This window comes from Callithrix jacchus, chromosome 9 (assembly GCF_049354715.1).
Source record: "Callithrix jacchus isolate 240 chromosome 9, calJac240_pri, whole genome shotgun sequence".
Taxonomy (NCBI): Eukaryota; Metazoa; Chordata; class Mammalia; order Primates; family Cebidae; genus Callithrix; species Callithrix jacchus.
This window is the reverse complement of record NC_133510.1, coordinates 63,404,962-63,418,378: the sequence shown is the minus strand read 5'-3', so window position 1 is coordinate 63,418,378 and position 13,417 is coordinate 63,404,962. Positions and strand designations below refer to the sequence as shown.

The following is a 13,417-nucleotide window of genomic DNA, read 5'->3' as shown; positions in this document are numbered from 1 at the left end:
ACAGATAAGGAGGCCCAGGCAAAGCAGACCTGCCCCTTTAAGGTAGTGTCCCTCCCCCACCTGCTCCCTGCAGGTGACCCTTGCCCGCCCGCTGGCCTGCCTGCCTGCCTGCCTGCGCCCCCAGCTGGAAGCAAGAAGGTTGTGTCCCCCTTCCTCTGGGTGTCTTTCTTGTCTCCTGCTATCAGGTAATGCCAACCTCAACCCCATGGACTGGGCACCCCGATCAGACTTTGCTTGCCTGATTTTAGGTCAGGTCAGACTTCAGAGGGGAGCCCAGATCCCTGTTTCTTCTCCCCTGCAGAGCTTCCCGTTTATTGGTCATTGATCCCTAGAGCTCCGGCTCTTTCTCTCCATGGGGTGAGAAACTGTTGCTAAGAACAGTTTCTTTCCCATGCATGCATCTGGGCTTGGCATTCATCTGCCTCTTCCCCCTCCTCCCCAGGTTAGGGACACCTGAGTCCAACCTTCCCAGGAATATGGGGATGGGGGTTGGAGATGAATTCAGTGCCAGATCTAAGGTAGGTAGGGTGGAAGTATATGCAGGAAAGGGCTAAAATGGTACTGAGTTAAAAGTGGGGTGAATTATTTAAGAGGAAAAAAAGGACCGGGCACGGTGGCTCACACCTGTAATCCCAGCACTTTGGTTGATTGAGACCATCCTGGTCAACATGGTGAAACCCCGTCTCTACTAAAAATAAAAAATTAGCTGGGCATAGTGGCACGTGCCCGTAATCCCAGCTACTCAGGAGGCTGAGGCAGGAGAATTGCCTGAACCCAGGAGGCTGAGGTTGCGGTGAGCCGAGATCGTGCCATTGCACTCCAGCCTGGGTAACAAGAGCGAAACTCTATTTCAAAAAAAAAAAGAGGAAAAAAAACTAGGCCCAGGTTCTCCTTAACCATGTGGCTTTCCCAGGGCAGAGGGTGGCCCCTCCCAACTCAGAGGCCCAGCCGAGACTGACCTTTGACCCCCACCCCAGAGACCAGTCAACCATTAACTCCTCTCTGTTGTGAGCCTTCCCACACTGGCCCCACCCCTGACCCCACCCCAAGGCAGGTGGGCTAGGAGGGGGTAAGTGTCCATCTCAGCCTTCTATGTGACGTGGCCTCTGTTCCACCTGGACACCTGGAGGCTCAGTCTGGATTTCCCCCTCCCTGACTCAGGAACTGCTTAATATCCACATCAAGGCTTAATAGGGGAACTGAGGTGACAGCTCTCACGTTGCTAGTGGGGGTGAGGCCCTGGGGATTGAGGGGGAATAGAGAGGTGGGGCAAAGTTGAGAGGTGGGGTTTAGGGGACAAGGCATGGACAGTCAGCTCTGGATGAAGTATGGGGAGAGCTCCGAGTCAGGGAGGTGCTCTAGGAACCGGCAAGCCAGAGGCTGCTCCTGAAGGAGGCAGTGTGGAGGGAAGAAGAAGGCTGCAGTAGGGGCTGCTGCTGGACTCGGTGTGGGGCAGGTACAAGGAGCTCTGGCTTCCCCATGGCCCCGAGCTGGAGAGCAGAGCAGCAGCTCCAGCCCAATCCTTGTTCTTCTAGGACACTGTCCTCAGGATGCTTCGAGGAGAATAGGAGCCAGAACCAGAGCCCCTGAGCCATTTCCCCTGCAATGATGGGGTCCCCAGTGAGTCATCTGCTGGCCAGCTTCTGTGTGTGGATCGTCTTGGGCTGGGTAGGGGGCTCAGTCCCCAACCTGGGCCCTGCTGAGCAGGAGCAGAGCCACTACCTGGCCCAGCTGTTTGGCCTGTACGGCGAGAATGGGACATTGACTGCACGGGGCTTGGCAAGGCTTCTCCACAGCCTGGGGCTAGGCAGAGTTCAGGGGCTTCGCCTGGGACAGCATGGGCCTCTGACTGGACGGGCTGCACCCCCAACTGCAGACAATTCCACGCACAGGTACTGACTCCTTCCTCTACCCGACAGGGTCAATCCCCCAGCTCTCTCAGTGCTTGCCCCGAGTTGCCTTGTTCTGGCTTCCTTACGAGATCCCTGGAGTTACAAATTCTTCAGAACCCAGCTCCTTGGTATCTCCTCAAGGCCTCTCATGCCTCTATTGCCTTCTCTATTGTTTTGTTTTGTTTTGTTGAGGCAGGGGTCTCACTTTGTCACCCAGCTGGAGTGCAGTGACATTCACGGCTCCCTACAACTTCCACCTCCCAGGCTGAAGCCATCCTCCCACCTCAGCGTCGCAAGTAGCTGGGACCACAGGTGTACACCACCATGCCCGGCTAATTTTTTAAATTTTTTGTAGAGAAAATGTTTTTGACATGTTGCCCAGCCCAGCTAGTCTCAAACTCCTGGGCTCAGGGATCTGCCTGCCTTGGCCTTCCAAAGTGCTGGGACTACAGATGTCCCTGGCCCTCCATTGCCTTCTAATTCTCTCCTCCGAACCTCTAAGCCCTTACATTTCATGCTCTTAGTCCCAATGTTCAGTGTCTCTGGCTGACTTGGCTCCAAATTCATAGCCCTTTCTTTTCTTTTTTTTTTTTTTTTTAGACAGAGTCTCACTCCGTCACCCAGGCTGGAGTGCAATGGCACAATCTCACTCACTGCAAACTCCACCTCCCGGGTTCAAATGATCCTCTTGCCTCAGCCTCCCAAGTAGCTGGGACTAGAGGTACACAACACCACACCCAGCTAATTTTTGTAATTTTAGTAGAGACAGGGTTTGAATTCCTGACCTCAGGTAACGTACCTGCCTTGGCCTCCCAAAGTGCTCGGATTACAGGCGTGAGCCACTGTGCCCAGCCATTCGTAGCCCCTTTCGTTGTCCTCCTTTTGTTTTCTGTCACCCCAGTGGCAGAAAATGGGTAACTCTCAGATCTTCCTAAGAATGACATTCCATGGTTTCTGCTTCCCAAGATCTCTGGCCAGTGGCTAGTTCCCCCTTCTCCCCTAAGCTCCCTGGGAGCCTCTCAAAGTGCGTTGATAGGACACAAGGGAGACTGACGTGCTATCTCATCCATTCCAGGCTGCAGAACCCTGAGCTGAGTGTGGATATCTGGGAAGGGATGCCTCTGGGTCCCTCAGGGTGGCGTGACCTGGAAGAGTCAAAGGCCCCTCACCTACCTCGTGGGCTAGCCCCCTCGGGCCTGGACCTCTTTCACAGGCTTCTGCTGCTGGACCACTCACTGGCTGACCACCTGAATGAGGATGTGAGTCTGATGGTCTCTAGAGGGGGAAGGAGCCATGGGATTAGATAGGCTGAAATATTTAAATAATCAGTAGTTGGGCCAGGAGGGGTGACTCACACCTGTAATTCCAGCACTTTGGGAGGCTGAGGTGAGTGGATCACCTGAGGCCAGGAGATGGAGACCAGCCTAGCCAACATGGTGAAACTCCAACTCTACTAAAAAATACAAAAATTAGCCAGGTGTGGTGGCAGGCACCTATAATCCCAGCTACTCAAGAGGCTGAGATGAGAGAATCCATTAAACCTGGGAGACAGAGATTGCAGTGACCCAAGATTGCACCATTTGCACTGCAGCCTGGGCAAGAAGAGTGAAACTCTGTCTCAAAAAAATAAAAAATAAAAAAGGCCAGGCCCAATGGCTCACACCTATAATCCCAGCACTTTGGGAGGCCGAGGCAGGTGAATCATCTGAGGTCAGGAATTTAAGACCAACCCTGTCTCTACTAAAAACACTTAGCTAGGTGTGGTGGTGCGCGCCTATAATCCCAGCAACTCTGGAGGCTGAGGCAGGAGAATTGCTTGAATCCAGGAGGCAGAGATTGCAGTGAGCCGAGATTGTGCCACTGCACTCCAGCCTGGGCAACAGAGTGAGACTCTGTCTCGAAAAAAAAAAAAAATCCCATTGTGATCTTAGGGGATGTTATTTCAATAGTGAGCTATGTTCCCTTTGGGATCAGAACAGGTGAACCCATATCCAGAGCTCCAGGACTCAGTTTAGGGTCACAGTTGGCAAAGCAGAGACTGTAGAGAAGCAGCCCAGGGTAGAATCTGGATGGTCATCTGGAGAGGAGCCCTGCAGGGAATGGATGGCTGTCTTCATCCAGAAAGACAGAGAACGCAGACAAAGCTGCTCTAACCTGATGGGGGTCCAGTGAGTGCCCCATCGCAGGAAGCATTCAAGCTGAGACAGGATGAACACGGGACAGTGATGTTGACAGGGAGGTTGGATAGCATGTCAGGGTCTTTTTCCTTTTAAGATTCTGGCATGGAGAGCTCTAGTTTTGGAGCTTCCTTTATCAAATCAAAGAAATGATTGAAATGATCAGGGTTTGGCGGGGGAAATGAGGACAATGCTCACTGGCACCCAGTTTGTACTGAATTGAGTATCTGCATTGGACTGAATATCCACTAATAATTAATACACATTGATTATAAGTACCCTTGCTCCAGTCCCCACGGGACCTGCTAGTAGGAGCAAAGGGGACCCTAAGAGAGACCCAGGAGTCTATGCAATGGAAGGACAGGTGTTAAATATCTTTTTTTTTTTTGGCGGAGTCTGACTCTCACCCAGGCTGGAGTGCAATGGTACTATCTCGGCTCACTGCAACCTCCACCTCCTGGGTAAAAGCAATTATCCTGCCTCAGCCTCCCAAGTATTAGGATTATAGGTATTCACTACCATCCCCAGCTAATTTTTGTATTTTTAGTAGAGACAGGGTTTCGCCATGTTGGCCTGGTCTCGAACTCCTGACCTCAGGTGATCAGCCTGCCTTGGCCTTCCAAGTGCTGGGATTACAGGTGTGAGCTACTGCACCTGGCCAGGTGTTAAAGATCTGAGTCATAGTTCCTGGTGATTCTCCAATGTATGACCCTCAACTCCCCTAGTGTCTGAATGGCTCCCAGCTACTGGTCAATTTTGGCCTGAGCCCTGCTGTTCCTCTGACCCCTCGTCAGTTTGCTCTGCTGTGTCCAGCCCTGCTTTATCAGATCGACAGTCGAGTCTGCATAGGAGCTCCAGCCCCTGCACCCCCAGGGGATCTACTAACTGGTCAGCAAGTAGGAGTGGGTGGGGGACATCCTGGAAATGGGGCCCATGCCAAGGAAGGAGGCTCAGTGTGGTCCCACCTTACGTATGGAACCCTCCTCTAGCCCTGGTCTAACTTCAGCCCCTGATTCTCCCCAGCCCTGCTTCAGAGTGCCCTGGCAGTCCTGTTGCTCAGCCTCCCTTCTCCCCTATCCCTGCTGCTGCTGCGGCTCCTGGGACCTCGTCTACTACGGCCCCTGCTGGGCTTCCTGGGGGCCCTGGCCGTGGGCACTCTTTGTGGGGATGCACTCCTACACCTACTGCCACATGTATGTGAAACCCCTTCCTTGTACCCCTGTCCCCAGTGGAAAATGGCCTCCATGGATCTAAGGTGTCCCCAGCTGTAGGACATCCCCTCTCCTTTTCCATCAGCTCCCACATCCTACTCCCAGACCCTGGCTTCAGTCCATGGCTGCCTTCTAGTAGAGCATATGAGCAAAGGCTTGCCACTGCCCATGGGTGAAGGGGATGATGTCAGGTATAGGGGCTTCCAGGGTCTGCCCTGACCTTTTCTCTGTCAGGCACAAGAAGGGTGGCACGCAGGACTTGGCGGTCTACCAGAGGAGGACCTGGGCCCGGGGCTGTCTGTGCTTGGAGGCATCTTCCTGCTCTTTGTGCTGGAGAACATGCTGGGGCTTTTGCGGCGCCGAGGGCTCAGGCCAGTGAGTTATACTCTTCTCTTCCTTCTGCTGAGACCGGAGTCCCAGTCAAGAACTGGCCCAAAAAGCCAGAAGGTGAGGAGCAGTGTGTGCTCCTGGATCTCTGACATTTGCCTGCTGTGCAGGGCCTATCGGCTAACAGGGAGTGGGTAGGGACTCCTTAAGCACAGACCCAAGACTTCTGGCCAAATCTCATCCTCTCCTGAGCTCAAATCAACAAAAAACAGAGGGGAGGTGCCAACCTGGGAAGAAGGTAGAGGCCAAAGAACATCCCAGGTGCCAGAGGTGGAACCAGGTGTTCATCTTCCCAGCTTGTGCCCTGGCTTCCCCTTAGTCCCTGGCTCTGCTGCCTCCTCCACCAGAAGGAATGCCCTCCTATTTCAGGGATGCTGCAGGCGAAAACGAAGGGACTTCGAAACACGAAACCTGGACCCAGAGGATGGCAGTGGGATGGCCCTTCAGCCCCTACAGGCAGCTCGAGGTGACAAGAGGAGAAAATTTGAAGAGTAGGTTCCTAGCTCACAGTCCTTACTTGCAGCCACCAACACTGTCTTGTGCTTCTTACCACAGAGCCAGGGGCTCAGGGCCAGAGGGAGCAGAACCACCAGCACCCACCAGCCCCAGCCCCTCCTGGGCACCAAGGCCACAGTCATGGGCACCAGGGAGGCACCGATATCACGTGGATGGTCCTCCTGGGAGATGGTCTACACAACCTCACTGATGGGTTGGCCATAGGTGTGAGGGGTGGGAATGGAGGGAGGCAGGTCCAAAGGGAGGCAGGGGCTCCTAGTTATCAGCTGGGACTAGGAGAGTGCAATCAGGAGGATGGGGAGAGGATGGGAGGACCACGGAACACAGGAGCCTGCTTCTGAGGAGACTTTTCTTCTGGAATGACAACTTCCAACCCTGCTGGCCCCAGGTGCTGCCTTCTCTGATGGCTTCTCCAGTGGCCTCAGTACCACCTTAGCGGTCTTCTGCCATGAGCTGCCCCACGAATTGGGTAGGAATGGCAGGAGTAGGGTGGGTTGAACGCCAGAGAGGAGATAGCTCTAAGGGGTACAGCTTGGAGACTGGCGGGTGGCATGGGTGAGAGGCAGCCCCAGTTGACTCCCTCCCATCCTGTCCTCTCTCCAACAGGTGACTTTGCCATGCTGCTCCAGTCAGGGCTGTCCTTTCGGCGGCTGCTGCTGCTGAGCCTTGTGTCTGGAGCCCTGGGACTGGGAGGCGCAGCCCTGGGGGTGGGGCTCAGCCGGGGACCTGTCCCCCTCACTCCCTGGGTGTTTGGGGTCACTGCCGGGGTCTTCCTCTATGTGGCCCTTGTGGACATGGTGAGAGATGTCGGGTAGAGCAGAGAAATCAAGGGTAGTGGGGAGCAGGCATGGAGGAGAGGGAGGTAGTCCTTCCGCCTCCACCACCAGCTCCTGGAAGGGCATCAGACCACAAGCCTGCAAGTCTGAGAAACAAGGGACTGAGGCGTTTGGGCGGGGGCTGGCGATGCTTTCTGACACCCTCCTTCTGGTGTTGAGAGGTCAGGGGCAAGGCCAGAATCCTGACATCCTCCCTCCTTTTCTTTTAGCTGCCAGCCCTGCTTCGTCCTCCGGAGCCCCTGCCTACGCTCCATGTGCTCCTGCAGGGGCTGGGGCTGCTGCTGGGGGGCAGCCTCATGCTCGCCATAGCCCTGCTGGAGGAGCAGCTACTGCCTGTGGCTTCTGAGGACTGACTGAGCCAGTGGAAAGGGGTCAGGGTTGCCCTTACTTCCCCCCAACCACAGGAATGGAGGCGGGACACAGGGCCAGTAGGAGCAATAGGATTTTAATAAACAGAACCTATCCCAAAGCCATGACTACGACAGTTGTACTTGCACCAAAACAGCATAGAAAATCAGGGTGTGGTGGGAGGACCCGAAGCCGGTTGGGGGAGGATGTGAATATGAGTAGGGGCCTGGAGGGTGCAGGGTCATTAATCTGTAGGGAGAGCATTGTGCTTTAGCCCAGGGAGGGGAGGGGTGGGGCAAATGCACCGAGGTCCCCACTTTTTCCTGCTGCCCTTAACACCCTGGGGATGTAGGCATCTGGGCACATCTGCCCCTTATTGCTGCCCACCAGCGTTAAACACCCCCGATCCCAACACTAGCACCACAGGTGGTTCCGGGGCAGGGAGGCAGGAATGGGAAAATTGCTTAGAGAAAGATTCCACTAGAATCCAGTGAATTGTGCTCAGTTCTCTTTACTTCCTACAACCGAGTACATGGGTCACAGGGTGGAGGGTGCAACAGGACGTGGAACATGCCCCTCCGTGCCCCCCAACACACACCTGCACACAGGATGGTGGTGTCTGCAGCATCACAGGTCATGCAGGGCATGGGGAAGGGGAGGTTCACACACACATAGATGCCCACAGCGGGTACCAGACAGAGAACACCCCTGAATATACACAGCTGTACACGGGGAACCCCCAGGTCCCCACCCCAACCCTCTCCCCTGTCTTGCTGTCCCCCGCAGGGGAACTATATTGCTTTGAGAGAGCCACCCTGGGGGCTGCTCTGCCAGGCACCCTCCCCTCCCACCCACCCCCATTTTGGCACATCTGCAAGACACACAGCAGCGAGAGTAGGCACCCTCACTCCCAGGCTTCTGCGGCCTGGAGCTGGGGAAGGGGATAGGAGACTTCATCCTCCATCCTCCCCTAACCCTTCCCAAACCCCTGCCAAACCCACTCCAGCCAGAACCCACCCCCACCCCAAACACACATACAAAGCTGAGCTATCCAGGAACACAAGGGGAACAAGGAGATTGTCTGGGGTGGAAGTGGAGGCAGCGGGGGAAGAAGACTGGAAGCAGAGACCTCCCCCCCCGTGGGGGGAAGACTGGCACAACAGCTACTTTAGTGCAATTGGAGAGGGTGCCCAGAGTGAGGGGGGGAGAAGGGAGGGAAGGTGCTCCCCAACTTCCCTGGGGGCAACATCAGGCTTCCAGATTCCCCAGGGAAAGGGCCTAGCAGGAGTGGGCGAGGGCCAAGGTGGATCCTCTGGTTACCCGCCACCCTCTGCCCTCCCAAATGCAGTGACAGTGTCCCCCTCACACCTAAGTGGGCAACAGCAGCCTTGGAGTCAGTACCTTCAAGTAATTCAAAGAGCAGACCCTCCCCACCCCAGCTTCACCCCATCTCTGGGATTTGGTCGCTTCTCTAGGGGTTGGGTTGGGAGGAGGGAGCCCCCAAGGCAGACCCTTCCTTCTCTACCTCCCGCTTCCCAGACCACTGGGTTTGGTCCTCAAAGATTCCTCACCTCCACCCTTGCCCAACCTGGGTCAAGGCTGCGGAAGGTTGGAGCCACCACAATGAGAGGGGAAGGGGCTGCTTTGTTCTTTATCCCTCCTTCTTACAACATAGGGTTCAAACTAGGCGGGATGGGGGCCCATACTGGTTTGCCCCAGGAGTAGGGTTTCTGGGCTAGGGTCTGTAAGGCTATTTTCCTTTGCGGTGGGAAGGGGAGGTAGGGGATGAACACTGGGTATGGGAAGGGGGTGAGAAACAGCTGAGAGGGAAGGAGGAAGGGGCCTCCCCGCTGGAGCAGTCACTGGAGTCACTTAGACAAAAACACTCATGTGCGTAAGATACACAGTGTGCGTACTCAGCCCCACCAGCCTGGCCCTAATCCCACCTCTCAGGACCCCTTCCAAGACCCTGGAGGAGGTTTTGGGGTATAGCTGGAGAACCATTCACTCAGGCCCCATCCACCCCACCCCCAGCATCTTCTCCTTTTCTAGGTCCAGGGAGTAAGAAGGTGCTCGGGTGGGCAGACAGTGGTGGAAACAGTATTGAGTTTTCCTTTGGTTACATATTGAAGGCAAAGGTGAGCTGGACTTACAGTCAAAACGGATAGGGGTGAGGAAGGAGGAGGGGCCATGGCTGGGGTTGAAGAGGGAGGTAGGCCCTCCTCAGCCCCTCCACCCCAAGGAACATGTCTACATGGGGTGGCAGTCCCTCAGTCTCGTCTCTCCCACCCCCCACAGCACCAAACAAAAGGAGAAGCCCCCTCCCCCAGGGGCTGCTCCCCACCCCAACCTGGGCTGTACATTCAGTGGTTTTCAGCAGTCCTATGGCTCAGGGGGCCACGGGGCAGGGGAGGTGGCCCATCAGTCGCAGTGGACAGTGGCAGTGACCCGGGTCTGCTGGTCCATTCTGGGACCCACAGTTTGTGCCGTTCATTTTTCTGAAGGATAGTACAAGACCCTACCAGAGCCACCGCCCAACCAGAAACAGCTCCCCAAAAATCAGAAACTAAAAACTGGCTCTTTCCATCTCACCCTCTGATTCACACATCTGTTTCCCTGTCTCCTATGTCGCCCTCGCTCTGTTTCCTTTGCTGGGACCTGGGGTTGCTCCCAGGGTCCTTGCTTAAAATAGGCCTTTTCACAAAAGTGCTTATTACTTGAAGCAAGTGCTTTAGAGCTACGGTGGGGAGAGGGGGGAGGGGGAGGACAAAGGGAAGGCGCTGTTCCCCCCATCCCCCCTGAAGATTGGGGGGCATTCTGCCTGTTTTACTTCTCCACACCCGTTTAAGTCAAAGAGGTTTAAAAAAAAAATCTTAACATTAAAATAAATATTCAGTGGCCATGAGAATGGTCAAAATGCTTCAAAAAACACTAGGGCTGGGGAGTCCGGGGTGGGGCGTGGAGTTTCCTTTGGCATAAGGAGAGGAGGCTGCTTGTCCCCCAGGCTTCCTCACAGCCACTTACGTAGGGACAGAGGACTCCCCACCACCTCCCAGCACTGCTGACAGTGTGCTGAGGGCAGCAGGGAGCAGTCAGCCCCCAGAAATCTCATCTAGCAAGACAACGGGGCTCCTGACAGATATTCAGATGCTTCCCGCCATCGCCAAATGTCAAGAAAGGAGAACACGACTCACACCCCGCAAGTTCTCTCGGGAGGACCCATCTTCCAGCTCCCCTTGCCCCCCACCACCTAATTCCCAGCACCAAGATGAGAGGGAGGGGGTGGAATGGGAAGATTTCAGGAGAGAGAACTGAAGAGAGGGCAAGCTTTGCAGAGCCAGCAGGGTTGGGGATGGGGGCTGCAGCCCTTAAGAGAGGTCACATTGATTGTCGTATAGGGAAGTACATGGTATGGAGGGAGGTGGGCAAGAGGGGCGTCACAAGGCCCTTTGGCTTTGAAAACAAAAATAAAAACTGAAAGCTGCACAATCCTTCTCACCAATAATGGTCATTTGGAAGCCTTGAAATGGTTTAGGAACTGAGGGTTGGGAGAAGCAAGACACAGAGAGACAGGGGATCAAAAGGGACCATCAAAAGATAAGGACTTGGAAAACACCCCAAGCTTCTGGAAACCAGCATGAGGTATGGTTAAGGGTATCCACTGGGGAGGGAGGGGGTCCCCGGGATGCCCCCCTCCCCTCAGCCCACCCTTGGCAAGGGTGGCAAGACATTCAGGGGACACAACTGAAAGATGGGCAAGACTGTGAGTAAAGCAAACTTGGGAAGGGGAGGGAGGCTGAAGGATCCCCCCAGGGGGAGACCCTGTACTGCGTAAACGAAGCCTGTCCAGTTCTCAGGGGACAATACTGATGGCAGCCAAACTGGGCAAGGATGCACTGTGGGGGCAGAGGGGGCATGACCTCTATTCAAGTTCTGTGTCTTGGCCCCTGGCTGAGGTATTGAGTGTGAGGAAGGGAACACTGGGCTGCAGGAGTGGGTCCAACTGTCCAGGACGCTGCACTAGGAGATGGGTGGACAGAGCACTTAAAGGGACCAGGGCCAAATTCAATGCTACATTTAGAGAGAAAACTGCCCCCTCCTCACTCCAGCCCAGTTTGGCTTTTGGGATGCGACTGTTAGAAATCTTACCAGTGCAGCCCCTGGCTCAATCCCATCTCTCCTCCCTGCTGGGAAGGCAGGGACCAAGCCCCAGTACCTATTCATCTTTCTCTAGGTCAGAGCTTCTTCCTCACCCTGGAGGGGAAGCCTGGGTCCTGAGTAGCCACGGTCCCTTGTTGGCCCTGCCCCTCCTACCATCTTTGGCTTCAGATCAGGAGTGACTGGGGCAGTGGGTACTCTTGGACATAAAGGAAGGTGGAGGTGGAGGCAGACAGGGAGCACAGAGAAACTATGGGATTGGGGGCACAGGAGGAAGAACATGTTCCCTCCCTCCATATACATGCAAACACATGCCTGAAACACAGAGGACATACTAGGGCTGTGGTTTTGAAATGGGCAGGAAGTTAACTTGTGTCTTCCCCTAAAGGATAAAACGCTTACTTAAAAATTCATGACAAGCCTCAAAGTTCAAGGAAAGGAGAGCTAGGGCGGGAATGGCCAAAGGCTCTGCCCTCCCAAAAGAAAATAAAAGAAAGAAGCAAGGTTAAAGTGCGTGGTTAGGGGCCAGGCTAGGAGTGGGAGGGAAGGGGGAAGGGGCAGGCTGTGGGGGCAGAACCAGCCCTTGATTTGCATATGAGGAGCCAGGGGAGAGTGCAGGATTGGGGCCCAGGTACAGTAGTTGCTGCTTCAAGTGTTTTGCATTTGAACTTTAGGGGTGATAGGGTACAAAGTGGGGAAAAAGCTCCAGGCCCCAGTGCTAAATATCCTCCCCCCTCATCCTCTAGCTGCCCCTGAAGGGGGAGGGGGACACCCCCAGAGTGCTCACACAGTACCAGAAATTAAGGCTTCTCACTGCTGCGGGGATGGAGGGACCAGCCGAGCAGGGAGGCAGTGATGGGTATGGAAGAAGAGGGGATCTGCCTGGCAGTAGGGGCAGGGGAGAATGGGGACACAGAGAGGAGTCCCCAGGGAAGAGTGGGGGGAGCTGGCAGCAGAAAGAGGGAACCAAGAGATGGAGTCAAAGAGTAGGGGAGCCAGGCATTTAGCAATCATTTTGGGACACTTGGCAGAAGGGGTCACCCTGGGGGTACCAAGGGCCTGGGGTGCTCCCTGTCAGTCCCAGACCCCTGCCAGGCCAAGATGGTGTGGCAAAGGGGTGAGCAGCTGCTCCCCAGGGCTTTCTTCCCCTCCGCCCCCTCTACCCAGTCGTGTTCTCCTTTAAAGTGCCCTAAATGTTTAGACTTTTTCTAAATAAATAGAATTAGATATCAAGCCACCGGCAGGGAAGGGACACTGGAGGGGGCTACTCAGAGTAGCAGCCGTCTAACCCAATGGCACCGGGCCGCTCCTGGCTGTAGGGGCAGGAGGCCCCATGGGGCAGGGCGCCGCAGCCACCCACCGTCTTGGCGGCTGCAATGCCGCAGTTCTTGAGCAGGCTGAAGCTGAAAGGACTGACGGCGTCCTTGGGTGGGAAAGGCTTCATGGTGGAAAGGATCAAGGCCAGGCAGTCTGCCACATCTTTGTTGGGGGCACAGGCCAGTGCTGGGGTGTGACCTGCAGGGCCAACAGGGAGAACTGAGGCAGAGTCCTGTATCCCAGCCAGCCTCCCCCAGGCCCTGAAGTCTCTTCTCTATGGAGGAAGGCAAGGCAGGCAGATACCCGGCAGGGGCAGAAACCAAGGGTGACAAGGGCCCAGGAAGGCTGACAGGCAGATTCTCTAAGTGCAGGCTAAAGGGTGGGCATGAGAGACAAAGCCTGGGTGTGGAGTCCTCCTGACCCTACAGGCTCCCCTCTGAGACTCCAGAGTATTGGTGTGCTCCCTGCTCTGAAGAGTTCCCTTGGGAAGAAAATCCCATGTAGAGCAAGATTAGGAAGTCACTCCTGAAGAACGTCTCTGACCCAAAACCCAGGAGAGGCAGGGGGCTCTGGAC

At 55.3% G+C, this 13,417-nt stretch overlaps 2 protein-coding genes across 16 annotated transcripts in view; one reads left to right on the top strand and one right to left on the bottom strand.

Moving 5' to 3' along the window:
* The first annotated feature begins 98 nt into the window (after positions 1–98).
* On the top strand, positions 99–7,488 carry SLC39A5 (solute carrier family 39 member 5). Of its 14 annotated transcripts, none has more exons than XM_054238415.2 (11): positions 99–185; positions 1,536–1,892; positions 2,968–3,151; positions 4,864–4,957; positions 5,093–5,262; positions 5,515–5,727; positions 6,037–6,133; positions 6,223–6,387; positions 6,572–6,652; positions 6,790–6,980; positions 7,229–7,488. In XM_054238415.2, the coding sequence occupies exons 2-11, from the start codon at positions 1,606–1,608 to the stop codon at positions 7,370–7,372; spliced, it is 1,626 nt and encodes a 541-aa protein (XP_054094390.2). In that variant the 5' UTR covers positions 99–185; positions 1,536–1,605; the 3' UTR covers positions 7,373–7,488. The 14 variants fall into 14 exon arrangements, with proteins under 14 accessions (XP_054094390.2, XP_078192514.1, XP_054094388.2 ...); XM_078336388.1 differs by having other exon boundaries at positions 4,795–4,957; positions 5,515–5,655; XM_054238413.2 differs by having other exon boundaries at positions 4,795–4,957.
* The window catches only part of ANKRD52 (ankyrin repeat domain 52), a 21,284-nt gene continuing 15,315 nt past the window's right edge, over positions 7,449–13,417 (bottom strand). For both annotated transcript variants that reach the window (XM_035256430.3, XM_054238412.2), the window contains one exon: positions 7,449–13,040. In XM_035256430.3, the coding sequence (XP_035112321.1) occupies positions 12,790–13,040 (251 nt within the window). In that variant the 3' untranslated portion in view covers positions 7,449–12,789. The remainder of the gene's footprint in view (positions 13,041–13,417) is intronic.

Coding starts and splice junctions, on each gene's coding strand:
- SLC39A5 (XM_054238413.2), top strand. CDS start 1,606: ATGATGGGGTCCCCAGTGAGTCATCTGCTGGCCAGCTTCTGTGTGTGG. Junction 1,893..2,967: donor GCAGACAATTCCACGCACAG/GTACTGACTCCT, acceptor CATCCATTCCAG/GCTGCAGAACCCTGAGCTGA. Junction 5,728..6,036: donor CTGGCCCAAAAAGCCAGAAG/GTGAGGAGCAGT, acceptor CTCCTATTTCAG/GGATGCTGCAGGCGAAAACG.